We start from the raw sequence: 24,986 nt of genomic DNA on the forward strand, positions 1-24,986 counted from the left end.
CACCCAGTGCAGTTCATTCTTGACCTTTTACAGTATGAAGGAATAGAAAGTTTTGCTTGGACTTACACAGCTCCTGGCTCTACGTTTGGTCCTCTCAGGAAAAACGGCACACGAATGTCAAAGTCATAAGGCATTGACTTGCCTTTGACCAATCCAAACTGACCGATGTGGTAGCCGTGGTCTGCTGTATAGATGATGTAAGTGTTGTCCAGCTCCCCAGTTTCCTCTAGCATCTCATAAACCTTGGAAATTAAACGGATTGCATGAGAGAACAGACACTGAACAACAGATATATTAAAGTAAATACATGTAACAGTAACTCTTACCTTCTGCACTGAGTCATCCACGGACATGAGTGTCTGCAGCCTCTTCCGATGGAGGAAGTTTGTGAACTCCATGTGGATGGGTTTCATGGGGCCGGTGTACTGCATGATCCAGTGTTTGTCCATATTTGGGGCATAGTTGTAGCTGGGCGTGCTAGAAGGGCACAAACCAGGGACATAGGAGACAGGCATGTGAAACAAACTGCTTACATTTAGGATTTATATGGCATACATGTACACTGGGCGCCTGCTGAGGTAGCACAGAAACAAGAGAATCTTAATGGATGCACGCAAAACCCCATCTCAGGTGCCAAAAAACACCTGTCTGCTACTTCTCACAAACTACTGCTCAGTAACAGGTGCTACAGTTGTCCACTGCGTTAAAAAAGCATAAATAGCCGCTCTGTTTGTTGAAGGAAATGTCCAAATACTCTGCAGCCAGCACCTTCGCTGTTTTTCCACACCTCTCTCCGGCCATCTCTCCCCTCACACAGAGACGAGAGTCTCCGTGCTGCGCCGCGCTCCTGGCACAGACATAACATTTGAGGGTTGGCACATGCTTAAGAAAATAATAGGCCCCAAAGTCAAGTTTGCAACAACTTCAGGACGAAAAACTCAATATGTCTTGGTCATTTGATATGGGGGTATAAGGAGAGTGGAGGAGAGGCAAGAAGAGGGGAGACGCAGTTCTGTTTGTTGTGCTCACCTGGCTACTGTAAAGGGAGGAGACATGCAGGAGAGCACTGGATGGGCTTGACTTTGAAAAACACAATGATTACAGTAAAACGCTGTGAGCATGTGTATCTATCCCCTCCTAGGCCAATCTTACAGTCTGACCTTTATTTTCCTGACTAAGCTGCAGGCAGACAAAGTATTAAGATTTGGATACTTAATAAAGACCCGCTCAAGAAGCTGCTATGCTCTGATTGAGTGAGCTGCCTTCTGCCCCCGTCTCCTCAGGCCCGCTTTGTGAGGAGGGTGAACTCTTCACCCACCTACCCAGGCAGTCCAATAAGCCCCACAAAGGGACCAGTCTCTGGGCAATGGGCCACCAAGGTATGGGGCCCTGGGCACCAGGGAACCTGGAATGTAGAGGTCAGTGGAATGAAGCCAGTCCATAGGAGAGGTCACACCTGCCACCTGTCACATATACGTTGTGTTTTGTAGTATTAGCCCTGGATTACAGGAGCCCAGGGCACGCTGTTCTCACTAGAAAGCCTCCTGTCCTGACCCTACAAAACTTACCATGGACACATCCCACATGAGGATTAGTAACATTCCCTAAAGCAACTTGTTGAGCTACGGCCGGAAAAACTTCCACTCACTCCCTGCTACAAAGAGACCGCTGAGAAACCGCAGCACATCTACAGAGTTTAAAAATAAGTCAGGATACACGCTTGGATCCAAGAGACACCTTCAGAGAGGAATGTTAATGACATTAACATCAAACCTCCCCTGCTATTGTTGCTGTCAAAAAGTACAGACGCTCATTTGATTTACGAGGCGGCTCCTCCTTAACTCAAGCTTCTTCCCAACTCTGTGCATTTTGAATTACAGGTACTTTATGGTCTGCTGGCTTTTGTAGAAGATTACCATAACTCAAAGTGTAACTGTGCCAAAAAATCCTACCTATAGCTCCAAAAGGCGCTCATTAAAAGTGTTTCCATATCTCTTCTTGAAGTGTTGAGACAACAAACCCAAAACAAACACTCTCCCATTTCAACCACCTGTGCCGCCACAGAAGTCACGCCACATATTCTGCACACACAAAACCTACACACAATCACTGGGGCAACCCCTTTAGTCAGCCACAGGCCCCAGCTCCACCCCCTCCACCCGGAGGCTCGAGCTAAAAATAAATTAATAATGTCACAAAGGGTGCTCCGAGGCGCACAATGCATTCCTCTCGTCCCGAGAGCTGCGGGGAGAAAATACTGATTGATATGGACAGAATCAGGAAGTCTTCTGTGAATTTCACAGGAGAGGAGGGGAAAGGGGAGAGGAGCAAAGAATGTAAAGCAAGAGATGACACTGGGAGGCACAGGGGGAGAGGTAAACACAGAGAGATATAGAGATAGACAACAAAGTGGAAGAGCAAACAGACTGAGGGGATGGTTAAGTGGGTAAAAAGTGAGAGGGTGGAAGAAGGAGACAAAGCGCTGGAAAACAGAGAAAAGGAGAGACATTGGGTGGAAACAGCAGCCTCAACACTCTGAACTCTACTGCCACTACTCTAAGAAACACCGCCCCTCCCCCCACCCCGTGGAGTAGTGCATCCTGGGAGCCTTGGCCTACCAAGGGATGGCAGGGCATGTTGCCATGGAACGACCCCGAGTATTGGAGCGCTGCCTCGATTCAGTGATGAGTTGAGGAAGGCCAATGTTGGCTTGGCGTGAGCACAGTGCTCTGTTTAAAAAAAGCCATCACTGATCTTCTTAATGGTATGTGCCCCAGCTTTTCTTGGATGATAAATCATTTTGATTTCACGCTTGCCGAGTCGCCGACCCCAGGAGCTTCTAAACAACCTGTCATCACTGGGGGATTGAGCGGTGCGAGCTCTGTAATAATGTCAGGTACACCAAATCATAAAATCTCTAATTGGATGTTAACACGAAGATTTCCATACAGCGGCAGATGAAAGCTGCAGGAATGTCTGGGTGTATAATTTCTAAACATGAGCCTTGTGCATTCATTTCTCATTATTTCAGAGTTAAAATTCCAATGTGGGAGCCCTGATGAACATATGTGTTTGAGCATGAGTGTGCATGTAACTTACATGTGCTGTGAAGCATTGGGGAAGTGCTCAGCAAACTGAGGAGCTGAGTCCTCGGGGCCGTGCGGAGCAGCGTGACTGATGACCATCATCACAGGGCGGTGAGGGTAAACCCGCTTGGACATGCGGAAAAAGTTGATGCTGTCGTTGGTGATCAGGTCTGTGAAATAGTCCTGGAAAAAAAAGGAGCCAAACACCATGAATACATTTAATTTATTAGGTGCTGCCGGGTTTAAAGTTCCAGCTACAGATGGCTGACAGAGACGGAGGAATTGGGGAAACATGCGAAACAACACAAGCTTTGATAAAACTCGTTTGCAGTCCAATCAGCATGACATGTTGCTTTCCCTCGTTCAGTCATTTTCAAATAAATGGAGAGGGGCCAGTGGGGATATGAACCGGGGCCATTGAGTACACTACATTACCAATCTGTCGAGTCAACAGCTGGCAGCTTGCCTGTGTGTGTAAATGTGAGTGTGTGCTCAGTCTGTGTGTATGTGTATACAGTATATGGGCTGTTGCCTCATCAGTGAATCTCTGCACTATTGAATGTGACACCAATTGATGGTGAGAGGAGCCTGGTGCTCCCAAATGGTATGTTGTTATGACAGTTCCCACCATCTGTACTCCTCTCCGGGCTATCCTTCTCCTTTCCTATGTAACTCCATTTCATTTGGTCCCTTTGCTTTAAACATGTGTTTTCTTTCATTTTGATGATTCAGTCTGGGATTTAATGGAACTCACAAATCATATATGAAACCCTCAAAACATATAAGCCTCAGGCATTAATCTGGTAACATGCTGGAGTGACTGATGACAAACATAAAGAACATGGAGATGGTATAAGGGCCATAGACCATGAGTAATCTGTTTTCAAACTTTAGTGGCATTTACAAAGCCAGCACAGCTAAACGAGTAAAAGTATCTCTTGCTTTAAAGAGCTTAAACTCAGGAAACGTGAAATTGTCACTTCAAACAAACCACAGGCGTTGACGTTTTATCACAACCTTTATTCCAGGCGTGGTGGAGTCTCTTTTTTTAAATATACAGTAGGTCACACCCTGAACTGAAATCACAAAGCATTTGCCAAGTTTCCAACTGAAGACCAACCATTCTACCTGCAGCTTTGGCATGCCGCTGTCTGGCATACAACATGCGGAAGGGAGTGCCAGGTTCAGAATGAAAGGGTAAAAGGTGATTTCCCTGAAATGTCAGAAGTGTGTCTGGCTGATTCATCCCGTCTCTATTATTAGGCTTTATAGCAAGGACAGCTTTAACGGCCTGGCGGCTGCATATGCCAGTAGAGACTGGTGATTGCGTGCACATGGCACAGCAAAGCAATGCCATACTTGTTTCTCTGTGTTAACCAGCTCTCTGAAAATCGGTGCCAATGCTGCTTAAGGCTCTGGCAGGTCGCGAGGAAGTGACAGTGTCATGGGGAATGCCAGGCCAACAACTCCGAAATGGTCAGGGAGGTGAAGAGTATCATTTTTCCCACAACCCTTTGGAGATGATGGATACCAACTGGCAGTCACGTAATACAAACTCGTTAACACATGGTTTAATTTCCCATTGACATTCATAGAAATTTAGATTCTGTCATTTTAAGTTTAATAGGAGCTTACTTGGTTCGACTGTTGCAGAAACAAGGTCATTTCGGTGCCTGCTTGTTAATTTCAAAGTGTCTGATCTCTAATAGGTGAAAAGCCTTGATAGGATTGACCCTTAAGCATCACTTTTGATTGGCTAATGAGGCTCCTTTATGTCTTATGACCACTGATTAGGATTTAGAAGAAAAAAAGATCCAATTCTTACACTAAAACTGGCACATCAGAAGTTTTTTGAGGCCTTAACCTCAGTGAACTCATCCTTATACAGATGGAAAATCAGATGGGACTTAATTGAATGGAATCACTGGGCGAGTGCCTCATCTAATCACAATGTCTTGGTGTGCCAGAGGCATTACATGTGGATAACCATACAGCTCTCACCCTGTGTGAGTCTAAAAAGAGGAGCTGTGTTAGTCTGAGTGGTACCTGGTTAATGGTTGTTAGCAGTAAATAGCAAATAGTGTCCATTTGCTTTAAACCACAATCTGCTGAACAAGCCCGTGTCATATAAACACCTGGGCTTCAGCTTGTGGGTAACTTTACACCTCAGTCCAAGTTGGCGGAGGAATAGCAGTCCAAACATTAGCTTGCCCATCTTTTGGACAGACCATCTTGAAACTTGACATGTATCCAAACTACAAACCCTCCTCACGGATTCCTCGTTCACCCAGGGAAACGCTACCTGGGAAGATATTGGCATAGAGCGGCGAAAAACAAACTGACAGCTCTTGGAAAAACATTTGTGGAAGATTAATCACCCATGCCATCCAGAGCTGCTAAAAAAGACAGTGTAACCACAGTGTTCATCTCCAGAGTCAGACCATGGCAAAGTGAAGCTTCCCCTCCTTTTTCATTGTGGTATACTAGTGGAAATATTCACAAGGAGTTTAGAAGTAAAGGTAAAAGGAGTCAGATAAGGAGACAAAGACAGGCTAAGGGTGGTATTTATCACAGGCAAAGTTTCCTTCTTATAAATATGCTTCAACTTTACAGCGTCTGAATGTTGATGTCGGGTGCGTCATAATAAAGGGATGCGGCAGAGTGGAGACGCCAGCTCCAACAGCTCATTCTCTTTAATTCTCAAATGAAAATTCCTGTCAGCCTGGATCACAACCCCATGATAAGTGAAGTTCCTCGCTGTCTGTATTTATAAGTGGAATGAAACCTGCAATTTGTCAGGCGAAGTCTCTATATTAGGTCATAAAGGGAAAACAAATGAGTGATTGAGTTAATGGTCTCTCTTTAGAAGTGATGGAAACACATACCTTGGCATAATCGGCACCATGTTTCTCTTTGTAACCATTGCGACAGACAGTGTAATTATAGAAGCGGGAATTTTTTATCAATCCAAGCCATTCACGCCACCCAGGTGGGATGTAGCTGCCATTGTACTCGTTGAGGTACTTGCCGAAGAAGCCTGCAGAGAAGAGGAAGAGAAAAAAATACTGTTTTTCAATCTGAACTCTACATGAGCATTGATAAATCTTTTCCTTGTTAGCTTAAAACCTCCACTCTTTACATCCGTGACTTTATCTCTGTGTGACACAGAACTTTCTTCTGCTTGTTTCTTTTTTGCTGGCTTCACTGCAGAGACTTCTCAGATAGGCTGGGCAGGAAGCCAGGCTGGCCCAGAGAGGGCTAATTGCAGGCTAACGCATCAGCTCAAAAACCGCAGGCCACGCTGCAGCCCACAGGACCCCACTGAGCTGCCCAGTCCAACGCCTGCCCATCACTCACACAGACACCGTCTAAGGCAACATGACAGCAACCTGGCACACTCAGAGTGTTTGCATTTCTCACAGCAGACAGCCAGGCAGGGCAGAGTGGAGTCTAGCTTGCTGTATAAATTTGTATTGAGTTAGTAAAGAGGGGCCAGGAGGACATTGAGCTGTTGGTGATTGACAGCAGCTTTGAGATAACTTAAAGAATGCATCATTTTACATTCAATAATGGGAAAACATGACCAGCTCTGCGTTGGAGCTCTTTGTGAACTCACAGCAGGCTCTGAATTCTGATTTTCATGTTCACAAACAAGAGAGCATGTCTTTGTTTACTCACCTGTCCTGTAGCCGGTGTTGTTTAGATAGACAGCGAATGAGCGCGGCTCATGCTGAACCTGCCAGGAAGGGGAGGAGCAGTTCTCATTGTTGGTGTACGTGTTATGGTTGTGGACGTACTTTCCCGTCAACATGGAGGAACGAGACGGGCAGCACATGGGTGTGGTGACAAAGGCGTTGGTGAAACTTGTGCCTCCATCTTCCATGATCTTACGGGTTTTGTTCATGACCTGTAATGAACCTGAAGGACGAGATTTAGGGGTCAGTGTGAAGGGCTCTTTGTTTTCATGCATCCTTAATATCATGAAGAATCAATTCCGAACAAAGAATATACTGACTTGATTTCCATGTGGATAAACACAGCCCTGTTTATTTGTATAACTTGACCTTTTCTCACTGAATTCACTGAGTGGTAATTAATTATAATTCAGCAGTTAATAGGCCAGATGGCCATCTGGCTCTGGCTTATGGCCACTGTTTAATATTTCATGTCTTGAGAAAGAGTACATAAATCCTGTAAAATGCCCATAAAGACAAAGAAACTGATTAAAACATTGTATAAATCACAGAAATAGACGTTATACACTTTGTACAAACATTTTTATATTAAAAAAAGAAGCAAAAAGGACAAAAAAAGGGTCTGAAGCATTCAAAGGAGACCAGGAAGTGTGCCAGCCTTACCCAACTCCACATCTTGGTCATCTGTCATGATGAGGATAATGTTTGGCCGGATGTTTCTGCGGTCTCTCTGGATGCGACCCCTCAGCCCCTGAGCCCTGGTGGTGATGAAGGCCCAGCTGCCTGGAGCCCAGTCCAGAGACAACAGGACCATCCAGGCCAACCAGTGCACCAGCATGGTGCCAGAGACAGACTGGGTAGGTGGGAGGATTAAGGACGGGGGAAGAGGTCCAGCCAGGCTGCTCACTCACACCCGCGCAGCTCTCTCAGCTGTGGTTGGCTGTAAAGAGAAAGAAGGAGAAATTACACAGAGATATTACATCAAGGAAAAAACTAAAAAGAAGAGGGCTAATTTTGAAAAAGTGGAAAATAGGTTGCATCATGCTTCCAGAAAGACTGTCAGTGTAATCTTAGTTTCCCTCTAGAAACATCTCAGCCTCCTCACTTCAGAAACACTTTGAGCATCTGGTCACAAATCACACACAACAGATTATACATAAACAGAGGAGCCAAAAGAGATTCTTCCACACTTAAGTCCTTGATGGTCCACCGCGGAAAACTTACCCAACAGTTCAAACATGTGTTACATCCTGACTGAAACCCTTAGGAATACTCTCCCATGAAAACAAAACCCCTCAACATCATTCCTCCAGACCAAGACTGAACAAAAAAGTCCCAGGAACCCATCAAAACGTTTGCAACAAAAGAAAGCAAAGATCTAGAAACCCTGATCTCACCTCAGAGAATCCCTCCAGTCTCATTCTGTCTGCTCTTCTCTTCTGTTATCTCAGAACGTTTCCTTGTGTTTTTCACTCTTTCACTGTGTATCAGATAACACACACTCACACTCGGAAACTCTCTATCACTACTGGAGAGCTGTTGTTCAGCTCACTGTGCCAAGACTGCGCCATTGGCTGCCTGCACTCAAACACCCACAGCCACTCTCCTGTGTTGACCAATTGCGGTCCACCTTCCACCTGTCACTCAAAAGTCACCCCCTGTTGAGTCAAGCGTGACAGAGGGCCGGTGGGGAGGATGGGACCACACTAGGGGGGAGGGGGTTAGGGGGCACAAGAGGCGGGGAGAGGGTTCCGCTACATTAACCTCAGTGCCACTGTCGCCAATCACAGTGTACCACTGAGTCATCGGAGCACTTTGCAGCCTCTTACTCACTTACAAAGTCATGGTTGGTCAAAACGAGCCGGTAAATCCTTCCTCCTACACGGGGCCAGTTTTAAAGTACACGCCTAAGCTCTCTGACGGTAGAGGATGAATATCATATCAAACAAAGACAGATCACACTTGTTAAAATAAATTCCAAATGCTGATTCATTAATCCCTCATATCATTAAAAGATCACCTAAACAGCGAGCTAGCCTGTGACAGAATGGCTCGAGGCTGCGAGGTGACTGCTACAATGAGTACTCCATCACTGCCTGTGAAAAAGGGCCTTATGGGCAGCAATCCTCCTGCCGGGTGGCACCATACTGTTCACTATTCTGAGTTAATGGCCTGAGAACAAATGGCAGGTCTATGACACCTGAGCCTGACAAACCCTACTGTGTGGCTCCGCCTTCACCCTCATTTCCACAAAGACCCAGCACCAATTGGCATAGAGTATAAATTAACACCTTCAATAAGTCATCATTTATGTTGTCTGACTCATAACTCTGAATCAAAGTCCGACCTTGTGGGATTAAGATTGATGATGATTTTACGCAAAGGTCAACCATAACAGATGTGGAAGCCAACACTGAATAAAAATAGATTTTGCTCTAATATAACTATGCATGAGTACAAAGAGCTCTTTTTTCAATCCTGTTCTGTAATAATATTAAACATAATTCTACATGGTCAAATAATTATTGAGAAGACTTACTTACTTACTTACTTACTTACTTACTTACTTACTTACTTACTTACTTACTTACTTACTTACTTACTTACTTACTTACTTACTTACTTACTTACTTACTTACTTACTTACTTACTTACTTACTTACTTACTTACTTACTTACTTACTTACTTACGTACGTACGTACTTACTTACTTACTTACGTACGTACGTACTTACTTACTTACTTACTTACTTACTTACTTACTTACTTACTTACTTACTTACTTACTTACTTACTTACTTACTTACTTACTTACTTACTTACTTACTTACTTACTTACTTACTTACTTACTTACTTACTTACTTACTATGAAGTGTGGTGTTGGCCTTGTCATAAATACTGTGCATTTATGAGTTTATTTAAAGGAAGAAATAATGACAGGATACATGAAGCCCAGGCCACTCACTTCCAGGACTATGACTTCTGTACATGGGGTGCATGTTTAACCATTGAGCTAGTTGGCACCATAGACTGTATAAAAAATGGACGTAGTTTTAGAGCCTATCGCTGGTGGTTGCCATATTGGAAATGCTGACCTAGGCCAACTTCCATCAATCTAACAAGACGCAAAGAAACAAAGTTGAAGCTTTTTTGCGTCTTCACTGACAGCTCCAGTGTGCCCGCCTGTCAGTCAAGTCAGCTGTGCCTCTAAATATGCAAAACTTGTCAGTTTAATTTATCCTAACCTGCTGAGTTATAAAATTATTCATCCCCTATACTTTGTGTGCTGATAGAGAAATTAGCTATTCAGACCAAAACAGTTTTTTTAACCATGCTGTATGTAAACATGTTTATTATTGCTGTAAAGATCAGCTCTTTTGATTGGGTGTGTATGTGGTTTCTAGTGCTTTCAGAGCCAGCCTGAAGTGGACACTCGAGGAACTGCAGTTTTTAAGACTTCCGCATTGGCTTCATTTCTCTGCCGGAGGTTGCTGCTTGGTCGGCACTTGAAAGCTACTAACTTAATACGACTATGGTAACTGCAAAATATCAATAAAAAGATGTAATTTATAAACACTTGTTCTCATATGATGTGTACAGCAGACGTCTGTAAATAAGAAAACACCACTGCAATAAATCCTCTCTGAATCTCAAACAGTTAAAGGTGTGTGGTGTCTTTTGTCTTGGGCTGAATTTCTTATCTGGTTTTCCTCTAGTTAGATGTTGTCTCCCCTGGAGCTTCGGTCAAAGATTTAAGAGCACTTTGGTTTGTCCTGGGTTTCAGATGAGCAGTGTCTGGGCCAGCCAACCCAGTCATCGTGACAGCCTTGTGCAAACATTGGCGCCGTTTGGACAAACACCCCTCCAGCGCAGGGTGGCAGAGTGCACAGAACCTCACAGTGAATTACACACACAACCCAAACTACAGTACAAACATATGGTGACACACAGAAACCCATAAGACACTCACACACAAAGGCTTTCTCCCACAAAAACACATTCTCCTGCCGTGAGGGTCCAAGTCCTCCTACAGGAATGGGAACGGTTCCCAGAAACAATAGAGGCATCACAGATCTAGACAAAACTCAAGTCTATATTTCTGTGGAGAAGGGGAAGACTCGAAATCAACTGTAAGTTGGTCAGCCAACTAGTGTAATGTTAGCACCCAGCACAAATTCAATTTTACATGCCAATGGTTCCCAGCAATAGCCTCTTCATGGGACTGAGAGAAGTGAGAAAACACACAAGAAGGCTCATTGTGAAATCTGATACAAACCTTGTGGTGCTGATGCTGCTGGTTATAGTGGTATCAATAGATACACTGTCTGAAACGACTGAGATGGCAGGGCTAATAAAGTGCCACACACAACAACCAATGGGATGTGGGTCCAAGTTATACAAGCTACACAACACAGCAGACCTCCTCCTGTCCTTTAGGTTACCTCTCATCCTAACTTAATTTCACCTGATCCACTTTCTATATCAGGTCATCTTAAGTTCACTCATCACAGAACTGTTTCTACCACCTGTCTGCCAAACACATACATTAGTCATTCGACAGCTGTCCATCTTAAGGTCACCCCTCTTTATGCTACTATTATTATTTATCTAAGTAACTTGGCTGTTTCTTGTTCATATCACATGTAGCTTGAAGAGGTTGGAAGAAATGACTAGCTAACTGAGAAGAGCAGTGTGCATGAGTTAGCAGCTGCTTTTCTTTCGAGCAGAAGCTGGCTGTATCAAGACCTGGACATATGTAGCAAATTTATTTTTCAGGAAACTCAGAAAGACTAAATGTGTTTAAAGGACAATCAAGAAACAATGAAGGGTATTTGCCAAATGTTTCCTTTCTTGCATATCTGCATCTAAAAAGTAGTTCAGCAAAAAAACATACAGAAAAGGGGCATACCTTTGTTTCTCTGTAGTCCGTATTGGCCCTATTTTGGTTCCATTTATGTGTACAATGAGTTTGAATGCCAAGAAAACAATCAAATGTGATGAAGCTACTCGGAAACAGGATTAAAACTGCTCTCAAGGGGACTGAAATCCATGTTACAAATGTTTTAAATATGCAGAGTGATAACTAACCCTGTTCAAGGGGACAATTGAATTGCATAAAGCACTGTTAAGTAAATTATTGTTATATATTTGAACAATATGTAAATTAAAACCTACATCAGCTACAGATTTAAAAGTTGGAGAGTACTTCAGTCATCCAGACTGGACAGTTTAAAGATTTCTTTAATAATTTCTGAAGTTACGACTAACTCTTAAGATTGACTGAATAGGATCAGTGTGGTCAAACACAGACCCTTCTGAATGTTTGAATCTGCACACATACATAAAAGTGTTATCCAGAGTATTCTTGGAAAAGTTTGGTGTGCAAGATGCACTTAAAAAAAAACTCCATCTAAAAAGTTGGCTGTGATCAATATTCCAGCATCCAACGCAGTTAAGTATTTTAATGTGTTGCAGATTGAATCCAGTAGATGGCGCTCCAAGAAGCATGCAGCCACTTTGCTGTGCAAAGCATGCTGGTATACATGCAGAACAGACTTTATGCGCCACATTTTAACAGGTCATAACCATTTTTAAAACAGTGGCATGCTATTGAATACACAAACTTTGTGGAGGACTTGTTTTATTGAAATGAAACAAGTCATCGGCAGAGGTGGTTGGTACATCTAAATGAAAATTGGTTGTGCATTCGGTTCAACATTGCCGTACACTGAGCTCAACTACCGTACTGACAGCTAGAGAGGTTGCAAACTTCTTATGGCGAAAATAGAAGGACTTCGTAGAACGCAGTGAAATTCGTTGCTGAGGAGGACGGTTTAAACATCGAACTCCAAAAACAGACTGTGTCTTGTATACTGGTGTGAATTATATTCAAGATTTACGATAGCTTAGGCACTTGTGGGAGAAAGGTAGAAGGGAAGGTGATCAGTGCTTTCAGAACTTAGCACAGTAGGACACATTCAAACTCAGGAGGCAACTTATGAACAAGATATACAAGAAAACAGCATCAAAAGGCCTGAATGGGAGGGCCAAAAAGTACTTGTGTAATATCCTGTCTACAGCCGCCCTGAAGTGCATCACCATACGCTGGTTGAAACCAGACCCTCCGACTTACAATATATGGATCCAGAAGGTTTGGGACATTTATCAAATGGAACAAATAACATACCAATTAAGACTCCAAAGAGAAACTTTTAGAACAAGGTGGAGACCTGTACTGGCTCTACTAATGCAATGGAGAGTGATGTTTGATTTAGGCGCAGACCAAGATCATGCATTATTTTTTTCTGGGTTCGACTTCGCACCTGAACATTGACACGTGATATATCTGAGTGGATTAGAATTTATTTCTTTATGATTACAATATTTAATTATGATTTTCATTTCTCCTTTACTCATACGAACATTTATTCTTATACTTGTATGTATGTGTGTAATATTGTTTGTATGTATATTCTCTGGAGTGGACATTTTGCTTTATTGTATTTGTGTTATCTGATTCTGTCATAATGTCTGAATGTAACTATACAGCTGGAAAAAGAAGAAAAAGACATATTTTTCACATTGTATTGTTGATGAGAAAAATGAATAAAAATTAAGTTAAAAAAAAAAAAAACAGCATCAAAAGCAGAAATCTGAGGGTTATTTCTTACTTTACCTTCTCATTTAGTGACATTGATTATTTGCCTTCAAATCTGAGCTAAAATGCAGGTCCATAATTTCACCAACCCCCCATGATAACCACCTGCAAGAATATTTAAAGCCATTTTTGTAAACCCCTTTCATCATTCATTTATTCATTTCATCCAGTGTGATATAAGTAGAGCAGGTTCCTTCCATACATCTGTGAAGCAGACAAGACGTCTTTATTCCTGGACAAAGTCAGAGAACCAGGGAGCACATTGTTTCTCCTTCCTCATTGTTTTGGAGGATTAGCACTAATGACCCTTTAAATGAGCCTTTACTGTACTCATCATAGTTAAGCTGGAGGAGGAATATTGGGGAGGGATGTGAGGAACGTTAAATGCACAGGGGTTCAAAGGACTGGAACAAAAAGGCCACTGTGAAGTTTACAGACACACAGCTGCCAGATACATAAAAGATGTGTAATTTTCAGATTAATGGCCATCAACACCAAGGATGTTTAGCACACCTCAACACCCTGCTAATCTTCACTTTCATGATAGTAACTTTTTTTTTACTCTACTTGCAGAGAACAACTCTTTCACTCTCCTTTGACGAGAGCAGCATTGCTCAGTGATTTGGTGCGGCTGCACGGACAGCTGTGCTTTGTGCACCGAGTAAAGCTGAACATAATAGAGTTGCTGCTTGTGTAACCATCCAGGGCAGTACTATTTGGCTGGTTGGCAGTTGTGCCCTCCAGTTAGGGCCTCAAACCACACACCCCGCTGCACCCTGACCCTCCTCTGACCCGCGTGGTAATATGGCTTTGATGGTGGCTTGTTTAACCTAACCTCAGCAACCTGAGGCTACCCACACACAGGGGTTAAGAGGGGAAACTCGGAGGGAAGAGAGAAAAAATTGATTGGAGGGGGTTTAGGGCAGAGGTATGAAAGTAACAAAAGTCTTGTAAAAGCCTGCTTGTGATTGGCCAGCACATTCATTTTAGAAATGGCGAACAGGCTGCATCTGGCTCAGGCCCTGTTCAGTCAGCAGCAGCAGACATGCATTTATCAGCTGTCACTGAAAAACAGCAGACGCCTCTGGAAGACACATGAAGGATTTTCTCAAGAATAAGCACACAGAACGACAGCCATGAATCCTCATATCCTCAAACGAGGTGCTTTTGTCTGCTAATGCATGTCTGTCCACAAACTTTAAGTTAGTATGAAGAGTTTGAAGGTGAAGAGGTTGACCTTCCCACAGCAAGATGCGAGACAAACACAAAACAGATGCCACGTCTCTCTACAGTAAATCAGTCTTCACAAAGGTCTTTCTTTTAAGGACAGTGGCCATTTTACGGTGCTTCAAATCTCCACTTTTAATCCTGTCCACTTTCTCTTGCTCCCGCTCTGTTTGCACAGCCGATCTCTGCAGCCAAGTCACAGAGGAACAATGGCAAAGAAAGGGGTATTCAAGTCTGAATGTATTGTTGAATTCTTTAGGTTGCTCTGTCTTAGTGAACAGGCTAAATGGTTGGAAATGATGGCACAAGCCCCTCTGCTTAGTCGCAGTTCTCGCTGCAAGGACTCCACTCTAACAATTACTTTAAGAAAACTGGAAAAACAAAATAAAGTCAACAGAAGAGAAGGACTGTATATGAGGTTGTCTGGTAATTTCCAAGACACAGCAGAGGCGATAAATCTGGAGAAAACAACATTACATCTTTTGATTTTTGTTTTGAACCAGAGACAGATTTAATGCAGACTGCTCCCCTTCCCCATTTCAGATGGGAAAAATGATTACTGCAGGGCCTTAGATTAGGGTTTGTCCAAATATTTCTGTAATCCATGGGAATTCAGCTGGTGTGCTGCCATGAGGACTGACGAGGGTTTTTTGCACTGAGGAGGGCCTGTGTCAAGGACCACTCTGCCCGCCAGGCCAAGGGCTGCAGATTTTACCCACCAAGAGCTGACCGTCAGCCACACCGAGCAGGCTGAAGGAGAGCTCTGTCCCAGTGCACCCACTTGGCTGTGGACACACACTTGGAAAATGCTCAGACCTTGGTGTTTTCAGACTCTTAACTCCACTGATTTGTTTGACCAAAAGGCCTGGATCGTTGTAGGATCTATGAAAAAATTCCAGTGAAAAAATACAAGTGCAAGGCAGGGAGGGGAGATCACTGGCTCTTTGTATCAACATGTTTATGGCAGCATAGCTCTTCTCCTTGACAGGCACATGCAGAATCCTTATTTCATCCATGTTACAGCTATAAAGATTCAGATGTCGTAGCGAGGAATGATTCCCCATCGCCCGGTATGTGGTGTGTTTGGGGTACAATGCAGGCCACTTTAATGAAGAAGAATGGCCTCGATTCAGTGAAATGTGAACCTGGAGCGAGTGCACGCATGGCTATTAGTGGAACCCCTCATGTTTCCTCGGACCTGGTAAGAGACCCTTTGTAGTGCCAAGGCTGCCAGGCCACCCCATCAATATTATGGATGCATCTTAATGTATAATTAAATGAATTCTGCTACAAAAGACTTCAAAGTGGGACTGGCTTGCGGGCCACCAGGTGGCCTGTTGGAAACCATGAGGGGGTTTGAGAACCCTAAGAGGAAAATGATTAAAAAACACACAAGGTCATTTTGGAAATTGGGAAAGCTGCCTGTATTTATTTGTGTGTGTTCCTGTCCCGGGGAGTTCAGACTACTAGCTAAAGATTGCTTAAGGGGATAAGTTAGGGTCATTATCGCAATGTTCGGAAGTTTAATGGAAACTTAGAAATTTCAAAGGGGGTACTTTTTTTTCCTCAATTTTCCATTCAGAATTAGAGGACAAAAACATTATTTTGCTTTTCCTTCATGACAGGTCAGTGATATAAACACAACACAAATGCCAGTGCTGTAGTCGAATCACTGAATTTAAATGATCCCTGAAGTGCTGAGCATCGTGTGCTACTCTTAATGGAGCCCATGGTTGATTATAATTTGACTTACCAAACATCCAGTCCCGGTGGTTGAGTCACTTTAGTTGCTAACATCACCGTTAGCTTGTATGTACTGTAACGTAATCAACAGTCCAAGCAGGCTAACTTTAGTATCTCACCTTATTTTCTTGGTGCATCCTGGACTGAAGTCTGTTAAAATATGAGCTCCTCCTCAATGGTTATTATACATGTGGAAAATGCACGATTCATGGCGCCACTTTAAGCATCCTGGCAAGGACTGTTGCTGCATGTGAACGTGCATGTTGATGAACATATATGCCCACCCTAGCTCAAAAATTAAAAATGAAACTGTCTCTATCAATAAATCAGTCTGAATCTTCCTCTCCATCTTCCAAGTCCTAATGCGGTCAATCTTCAAGTCTGAGTCCTGTAAAACAGGACTCTTGTCAGACACGAGTCCAAGTCCTGTACTCAAGTATTACAACACACTATTTCTGTACTCTCATGAAGCTGTACCATTTTTTGAACACTTTTCAAGTGAAAAAGCAGATAACTATTCAACAGGGTGATAGAAAGGGTGAGAGAAAGAGGGAAATGGAGGAGGAGAGAAGTGAATGAAAGCAGAACCACTTATCTGATTTATAGTGTGATATCAAAACATGGAATCACAATTAGAGGATCAGCAGCCACAGTTATATGATATGGGCCTGAAGCCAATGCTTTCTTGTTAAATCTATTCGAAGCCATGAATGGAAACCATTTCGATAGACGACCTCAAATGAATAAAATTCATTTATATTCCTCCAGCCCACTCTCTCTTGTCAAAACCCCCACTCCCATCAGAAACACACTATCAGGCTGCCGGAGCTCCAGAGAAAGTTGGAGTGAGAGGCGGCAGAACATATTGCTCACTCACGGGTGGCTTACTTGTCTCTTTGACTCGTCAAATATACCCCAGATAAATTATTCCTATTACCACTAAAGAGAGCTACGGCAAATTGCTTCAATGGGTTTCCACTGAGGTAATAGTCAAGAATAGAGATGGATTTATTTTCCATGAAATCAGCAGCATGGTGCGAGGGGAAAGATGGAGAGACGGACAGAAAAAGAAAGTTAGAGAATAAAACGTGTGAAAGAAAAACAAAGACGCCAATTCTTCTAAGTATTTTTTAAAAGTTCGGACATTCACCGAGGCTCACTGTGCAGTAAGTATGACCTGAGTGAAGCTTAGTGATGGACTGTGATGTCGTCCGATGAGGGGTGGAGTTGCTTTGTTTTATAGCTGTGTCGTTTTATACAGAGCAGAGCATCAGCGACAGCCCGTAAACTTTACAAACCACGTTTGAAATCGACCTCAAACCTCAAAACTAACTGTGAGAGAACGGAAGGGTAGCATGAGATCAGACGAGAAAGACTGCCGGCTGCTCTGACGCTCTGTACTCCGGGGATGACGGTCAGTGAAGTCAGCTTAACGACTTTGAAACCAGACGATAGTAACGTTACAACCTGCTCAGCTGCCATCTAGTGAGACTGACTGGAGGCAGACCTTCAGTGTCTCTAACTGTGCCAACAAAATGCAAAGCTATTGAACTTGAAGTATTAAATATTACTCATGAAGTCTCATGTTAGTGAGACGGGAATACTTGTTGGTGAGACAGGCCAGTAAGGGCAGTGAGGTCGAAATCAAGAGGCTGCCATGTAAAGTGCTCAGTTTTAATGACTTCCAGTCAACACAGATGGAGCACAGCGTCTTAAAGAAGTTTAGCAGTTCGACAAACACAACGATAATCCTGCAGTAACTGTTGACCACTGGAACTCAGAGAAGCAAGGATAAGTAGAAAAATTGTATGAAAAGCAAATTCAGCTTCACTTTTTCCCATCCCCAAATACATTTCTCCTGGCTTATTATACAGACTGAAGATAATAAGTTTAATTTATTACAGACAGTGTTGTGTTTGGCAGAAAAAAAAGAAGAAAGAAAGGTAAACAGAACATCCTGGTTTCAAACTGAACAAACACGGCTCTTCTGGGAAGAATTAAGCCTTGAAACATCACTTTTATGACATAATTCCAAACAGACAGACAATGAGATGACTGCAAGCAGCTGAGACAAATATGAATTCAAGATGAAAAAGATCTTTGGATGCAGAACTTCTATAAAGCTGAATGAATAAAGTGAGCTGGGAAAGGTATGTTAACAACAAAAACTTCTGCAATGATTTCCTCCTGGTGAACAGGTACTGGTAGAGTGACCGGAATAATCCTCAGTAGCACATAAAGGGTGTTATCTGAAGGCCTTTAGAGCCAGATAAACCAGATGTGAGTGAAACAAATGTGAACACACTTTGGTTGAGCTCCCCTTACTGTCAGGGAACAGACCAAACCATTCCCAAGAGGCCATCAACACAAAGGTGGATTCCTCAGGGTGACGTGGTAGCAGCTCAGTCAGCAGGGTAGCGGTGCTGCTGGCGCATGAAACCAAACACCCCGAAAATGTGGAACATGTGTAGGCATATTCTCTGGGAACTGTAGACAAACATAGACCATGAGAACCAGCCTGCGTGACCCTGGATGCCATAAACAAACTCCTCAGCGGCTGTGACACACCAACATGATACTGCTCATAAAAACGCACCCGTTCGATTGCACCTGTGCCTGTTCAGCACCGCGCTCTGCCCAATCCCTTCGGGCATGGGAGCATGTGTATTTGGATATCATAAACTCTGTATATGTGCACCCAGTCATTCACTGACACAGAGTAAGAATCAGTCAGACTTTGACGCAGACAGACACGTAACCTGTAATTTGTACACAGGGGAGCTCTCCTTTCCATTGCCTCTGGCTCAGTGTGTGGCTTTTTCAAAGCATGCACTAACGTCATTTGTAATTAAATTAACTTTGTCCTGCCTGGCAAAAAATCCAGATCTTCAAGCATTGTACAATATCTAAATTAGGTTATCAACTGAAGATATAATTAGCTTCAAAGCATAAAACAGGAAGCTTACCGCTCCAAATCCCTCCATGGCTTTACGTCTGAGCCAAAGCTGAAGGAATGCAGTCGACACATCATCCCAGCATGTTTGAGAGACACCAGCCAAACCCGGCTGAACTTGCTGCAGGCGATTCAAGAAAAGCAAAGCCAAGATAACTCTGTCATGCAATGCTGGACCCTGTCAGTTTAAACAAAGTTGTTCAACCTTCAAAACTTTAGCTGCTTAAATATCCAACCGCTCTGCATCCACAGAGCAAAGCCACAGTGTTCAAGTGAGGGCAAACAGGACCAGAGGCTACCAGCAGCACATGGCCAAGTCCACACATCTAAGTGTTTGTGCACACTCACACGCACACACACACACACACACACACACACACACACACACACACACACACACACACACACACACACACACACACAAACACACACACACACACACACACGGGCAGAAGAGGGAAGCACTGGCAGAGGCTGAATGTGTTTGCCCGCTCCAGGGGAGAAGGGAAGAAAGGGAGCAGAAGAGCTGAAACAAACGCATGCTGGCTTCTATTAGTCGAGCTGTGGAGCGGGATGGAGGGGTGAGGAAATGTATTCATTCCCTCTGCCCCCCTCCATTCCAGTCCCTCCAACCCTCCCTCCCTATTATCTCCATTCTGGAAAGGCGGCGGATGAAAGGGACAACCCCCCAGTGGCAGCACTTCTCCCTCCAAACTTACGCCGACGCATTCTGACGGCTGCTTAATTGTACGTGATACAGGCAGGGCCCTTTCTCTTTCAAATCTAAAACAGATTGCTTCTCCCTGGGGAGGGGATTATTGGACAAGAGGGATGACAAAGCAGGGACAGTGCAGCCCTCTGGGGGGTGGAGGACGGAGGGTGTAAGCTGGTAGATGGTGTGTGTATATGTGTACACGTTTTTGTATGTTTCTCTTTTGTACATGGCTGTGTCACCAGAAGATTATGTTTGTGTCCATGTGTTTCAAATGTGAGCACGTGTGAGGGACAAAAAAAAGAATGTGTGCAGCCTCTGACCACTGGATCTCTGTGTCCACTTTAAAGTTCTTCTTTATCACACGTTCACACCTCCCTCTGTCTTATCTTGGCCTCTTCTACTTTATCCCTCTTCCACTTTGCCCTCTGTGTCTCTCTTGACCCAGCTTTCTCTTTCTCCCTCTTAAGCCCATGCTGCATCTACGTGCAGTCAGTGACATTTAAACAAAAGGAGCTCTGCACATCTCAGAAGAAGCATTAAAGTCCTCTGTCTCTCACTTAGTGGCTAAAAGTGTGCTATGTAGAATAAAGAGCAGCCTCACATCTTTTCTCACTCTATTCATTCTCTGGAGAAAATTACAAGAACCTTCTCAGAGGTCATTACTGGCTTCTCAAAATCTTTTCTTCTCAAAACACATCTTCTCTTTCTAACTAGTGATCAAGGTAGAGGCTGCAGACAAAGGAAAGAGAAACAATGCTGGACAGAAAGAGCAGAGTACCGCAGAGACATGGAGTTTTCTGCTCTCTGCGTCATGTGCAAGTACTACAGCTGAGGCTGGGGGATAAGGCATTCCCACCAAAGATGAGCTGAATGCAATGTTTGCATGCCCTGACCTTTAGGGCTCAAATGAGGGGCTGAACAAACACATAGGAGTGCTATTGTGAGCCCCCCCCCCCCCCCCCCCCCCCAACACCCATAAATAGATCAATGCAGTGGGTTTGTGTGCATCCAGATATGCATGGCACATTTCCCCGGAGATACGTATTCAGAAGTCAAGGACACGTTTAAAAGCTGCATGTCGATGCAACGAAACTCAGTGGAAGTGTTTGATCAGCGAGAACAACAAAGGAAACGAGAAAGTGGCTGACTCATCTAAAGATAGCCTTCCCAGATCCCACACAAATAAAAGCATGCCATATGCGCACTGTTCAAATACCGGCCATTTGCAGTGATAGGTCTGTGCACTCTACTGCAGCGCTACTATGCAATCAGGCGAGCGTGAGGAACACTATCATTAAGCTGAGGAGATAAACAAGCGCTGGAGGAGAGGGTGGTTTAGGAAATCTTTTCTTATCGCGCTCTCAGAAGAGAACACACACAAACTGTGGAAAATACGGAAAGAGATGATGGAGGGGTGAAACATGTGAGGGATGGACACTCTTTTGGACCAAAAGGTGACGATGCAGAAAAATTTAGGAGAAGAATTTTCTGGATTGTTATTTTTCAGTTGATTCATTTGAAGAAAAAATGTCCATAAAGTTTGGATGGTGCATCATTCTGCAGTTTTCTTCATTTTAACAGAGTCCTGATTTCTTCTTTACAAGCTATGGACATCTGTCTACTATTACAGGATAATAGAAAGTCATCTTTAAGTCTTCAAAGTTGAGGAAGTTAAATGGAGCATGACTCAGCTGGGTGTTGATTTGGAGAAAGGAAGAAAGGGAAGGTTTTTAAATGTTTCTGAGACGGAAAGGATTAACAAGTTTAAAAAAAAGGTGAAACTTCACTACACACATCTTAATACTTTCTACAGGCAGGGCATCCACTGGAGTAAAACACATCTTTAAGTCAAGTTTCATGTCTGACAATATGACTCTGCCTTGAATGCCTATGATCTTGTTCATCAGTTGGCATGTAAGAAGTCACTGTGGTCAGTAATGAAAGGACTGATACTACCTCTTCCTCTTCCTTTACAGTCACTCACTCATCATACTTATCAGAAGACTGAATTACTTCACTTATTGCTTTCTCACACACACACACACACACACACACACACACACACACACACACACACACACACACACACACACACACACACACACACACACCACAGCAGAGTCGAACGATGGCAGAGCTGCTACTGGAACAACGTTTGTCTTGGCAGCGTCTACCCCCCAGAACCTAATTATTTGCAGCAGCTGCTCACGCTCTTGTTTGTAGCACAGTGAAGCTAAACTGTTTAAGGGATCTCCCTTCTCCTCTGAGCTGGCAGTCAGCGCTGCATTCTGAAAAACGCCCCAAAGCTGCTTTGCTGTGCTCTGGGTGAGGTAATCAGAAACTGAATCTAAAAGCTGAAACAGAAGTGAAGGGACGGGAAGATTTATGGATCAGTCTGGTCGATAGTGAAAGTTTGAGGGCAGGCCTCATCATATTTCTCCAGCTTTCCAATTCAGTAATACAAATTGGCACAGTCAATGTTTTGAAATGTAAGCCAGTCTGGCTCCTAATTGTGCCTGGTACAAACAAGCTGCTTTGATGGAAACCACAGCATATTTGTGCCATTTAGAAAAACTACTTTCTGTGGACTGGAAGAGGAGATGAAAACATTTATCCTATACACAACACAGAGTCATGAGCCCTGCATTCGTCCTTTAAATAGAGGGACTTTTATTTCAAGCTGACCAGAAACATTCCCAAATTGATTAAACACTGTGGAGAGTCGTTTTATCTAGCTTATAAAACTTTCATTGTATAAAACAAGACATCAAGTTTTCACATCCGCTCTCTCAAAAACCTTTCAGCTGTCTCTGTAATCTTCCCAAACACTTAGATTCTGTACCCAAATCTCCCCTGGCCATAGAGCAACAGTTATCACAGTCTATTGGTGGTTGTGTTAAATACTTCCAAGTAACAAGCAGGAAGTGTAGCTACGGCTGGTTTACCAAGGTAAACATAAATCCACACAACAGCAGCTTTCACCCGTACAACCTTCTCTCCTCTCTGACCCGCTGCTGTCCACGCTGCCTCTCAATCTCCTTCGCGAACACCTCATACACACGCGTACAGAAACACACATGCACACACATGCACAGTGCCTTGAGCAGGGTGTAAATACTATACATCATACAGCCCACTCCACTGGCAAGTTTCCCTTCTCACCTGACTGGAGTTAAATGGCTGAAGTGAGGTGTACAATCTGAGTCTCTGCCTCTCTGCTGAGCTCTGACAGTTTGTCCGGAAAGCGCTCTTCAGCAGCTCATCCATTTAGCGTGAACTGACACATGCTGCCAGGAGAGCACTCTGAGTAAGAGTTATGAAAAAACATATCTAGGCTGAAGTGAGGTTAAAAGCCACGTTAAGCTTTGGGAATGTAGATAAAAATGTGTTTTCATTTCGAACTATAACAGCTGACAGATTACAGAAACTATAAACAGAAATGAATCATTGAAGAGAGAAAATACATACTGGATTATTTGTTCCCCATGCCGGTTACATAACTCTTATGATGCCTCCACTGACACAATTCACTATGTAGCATACTTTTATAAATAATAGCAAGCTCTTCCACATGAAGTAGATTCCTCCTGCTCTCAAACATCCTGCATGCAGCGAGCTAGAAATTAACAGATGGCTGCTTATGGATTGAGGAAAAAATGACATTAATGGAATGTGCTGCCTTCTAATCCCCTGAGACTAAGGAATTTGCGACGGAGGGAATTCCTGTCATTCAGGGGGAAAAGTATGAAGTCCAGCACACACAGAGCTGCTGTACAGGCAGCACAGATTTACTGCACTTGTAGACTCCCACTCCTGACTGCCTGCTGCATCAGAAATGTACTGCAAAACTTGTGTAAACTAAAGGGCACGAAAAGCAGTGAAGGAGGAGTGGAGGAAAACAGCAGAAAACAGCAAAAAATGAAGACAGTATGAAAGTTGTAAGGTACCTGAAAGGCAGGAGAGCAGAGTGCCGGTCGACTGAGTGAGAGGCTAGGATTCCTCTCTGTGTTTGCTTCTCGCGTTTCTTGAGCCGCTCTCCCTCCGCTCATAGAGGGGTTTGTGTCTTGGTGCTGAGATTTTGGGTTGAAGAGTAAGGGGGACCACACAGCTCCTGGAAGACAACCTCTCTCCTCTAATCCTCTCTCCGATGTGATGACACTCTCTAACCTCGACCATCTGTTGAAACACGTCCCGGAGCAGTCAGCACAGCGCTGTGTCAAGAACCCCACTACCCTGCCCAATCACAGACCGGCTGCTGGGTGGCTCCTTGCTGCCAGGAGGCAGGGACAAGGACACAGCTCAGCGCTGAGGGAGACACACACACGCATGCATGCAGTCGCACACACACAGGCAGAGACACTACGAGATGGAAGCAAGAAAACCCCCAGTCATCGTAACCTGAGAGGCAGAGTAGGAGGAAGGGACAGGGAGAGTGAGAGGAGTGGAAAGAGAGGAATTGGGAGGGGAGAGAGGCTGAGGGAGAGACAGAGAGGGAGGGAGTGTGACAGAGACAGAAAGCTTGTTTGTGTGGCAAAAGAAGAGATGCATAAAAATAAGATGGAGATAAACTGTGATTATGCTTTGTGTTCTGCTAATGTTACATAACCATTTCTTAGATTGAAACACACACACAAACACACTGATACACAACTTGTATAGCCTCTGTCCCTGACCCCTGTCCTCCCCATGCCTGTGCCTGCAGCTGCAGAGTATGTGGTCTAAAGAATCAAACTAAAAAAGCAATAAAATTCTGCATTGCCTTCACGGTGGGAATGCTATTGGCACTAAACTGCTACATCTGCAGGCACAGAAGCACAGGCAGCAGCTCTCACACCTTAGTGTGATAAATCCTTACAGTCCCTCAGCTGCATTCCTGCCCTTCACCACCTATTGCCTTAAGTTAAAAAG

The 24,986-nt window shown here is 43.7% G+C and overlaps 1 protein-coding gene across 13 annotated transcripts in view; it reads right to left on the reverse strand.

Moving 5' to 3' along the window:
• Positions 1 to 24,986, reverse strand: part of sulf1 (sulfatase 1) — a 93,290-nt gene that overhangs the window by 15,029 nt on the left and 53,275 nt on the right. For 7 of the 13 annotated variants that reach the window (XM_034706585.1, XM_034706584.1, XM_034706590.1 and 4 more), the window contains 7 exons: positions 24,026 to 24,254; positions 7,445 to 7,721; positions 6,765 to 7,004; positions 5,972 to 6,123; positions 3,100 to 3,269; positions 327 to 477; positions 67 to 242 (listed from right to left, as the gene is read on the reverse strand). In XM_034706585.1, the coding sequence (XP_034562476.1) occupies positions 67 to 242; positions 327 to 477; positions 3,100 to 3,269; positions 5,972 to 6,123; positions 6,765 to 7,004; positions 7,445 to 7,619 (1,064 nt within the window). In that variant the 5' untranslated portion in view covers positions 7,620 to 7,721; positions 24,026 to 24,254. Of the gene's footprint in view, positions 1 to 66; positions 243 to 326; positions 478 to 3,099; positions 3,270 to 5,971; positions 6,124 to 6,225; positions 6,331 to 6,764; positions 7,005 to 7,444; positions 7,722 to 24,025; positions 24,257 to 24,986 lie in introns of those variants that run through there. The other 6 variants (XM_034706588.1, XM_034706591.1, XM_034706592.1 and 3 more) reach the window with 3 other exon arrangements.

This window comes from Notolabrus celidotus, chromosome 17 (genome assembly GCF_009762535.1).
Source record: "Notolabrus celidotus isolate fNotCel1 chromosome 17, fNotCel1.pri, whole genome shotgun sequence".
NCBI lineage: Eukaryota > Metazoa > Chordata > Actinopteri > Labriformes > Labridae > Notolabrus > Notolabrus celidotus.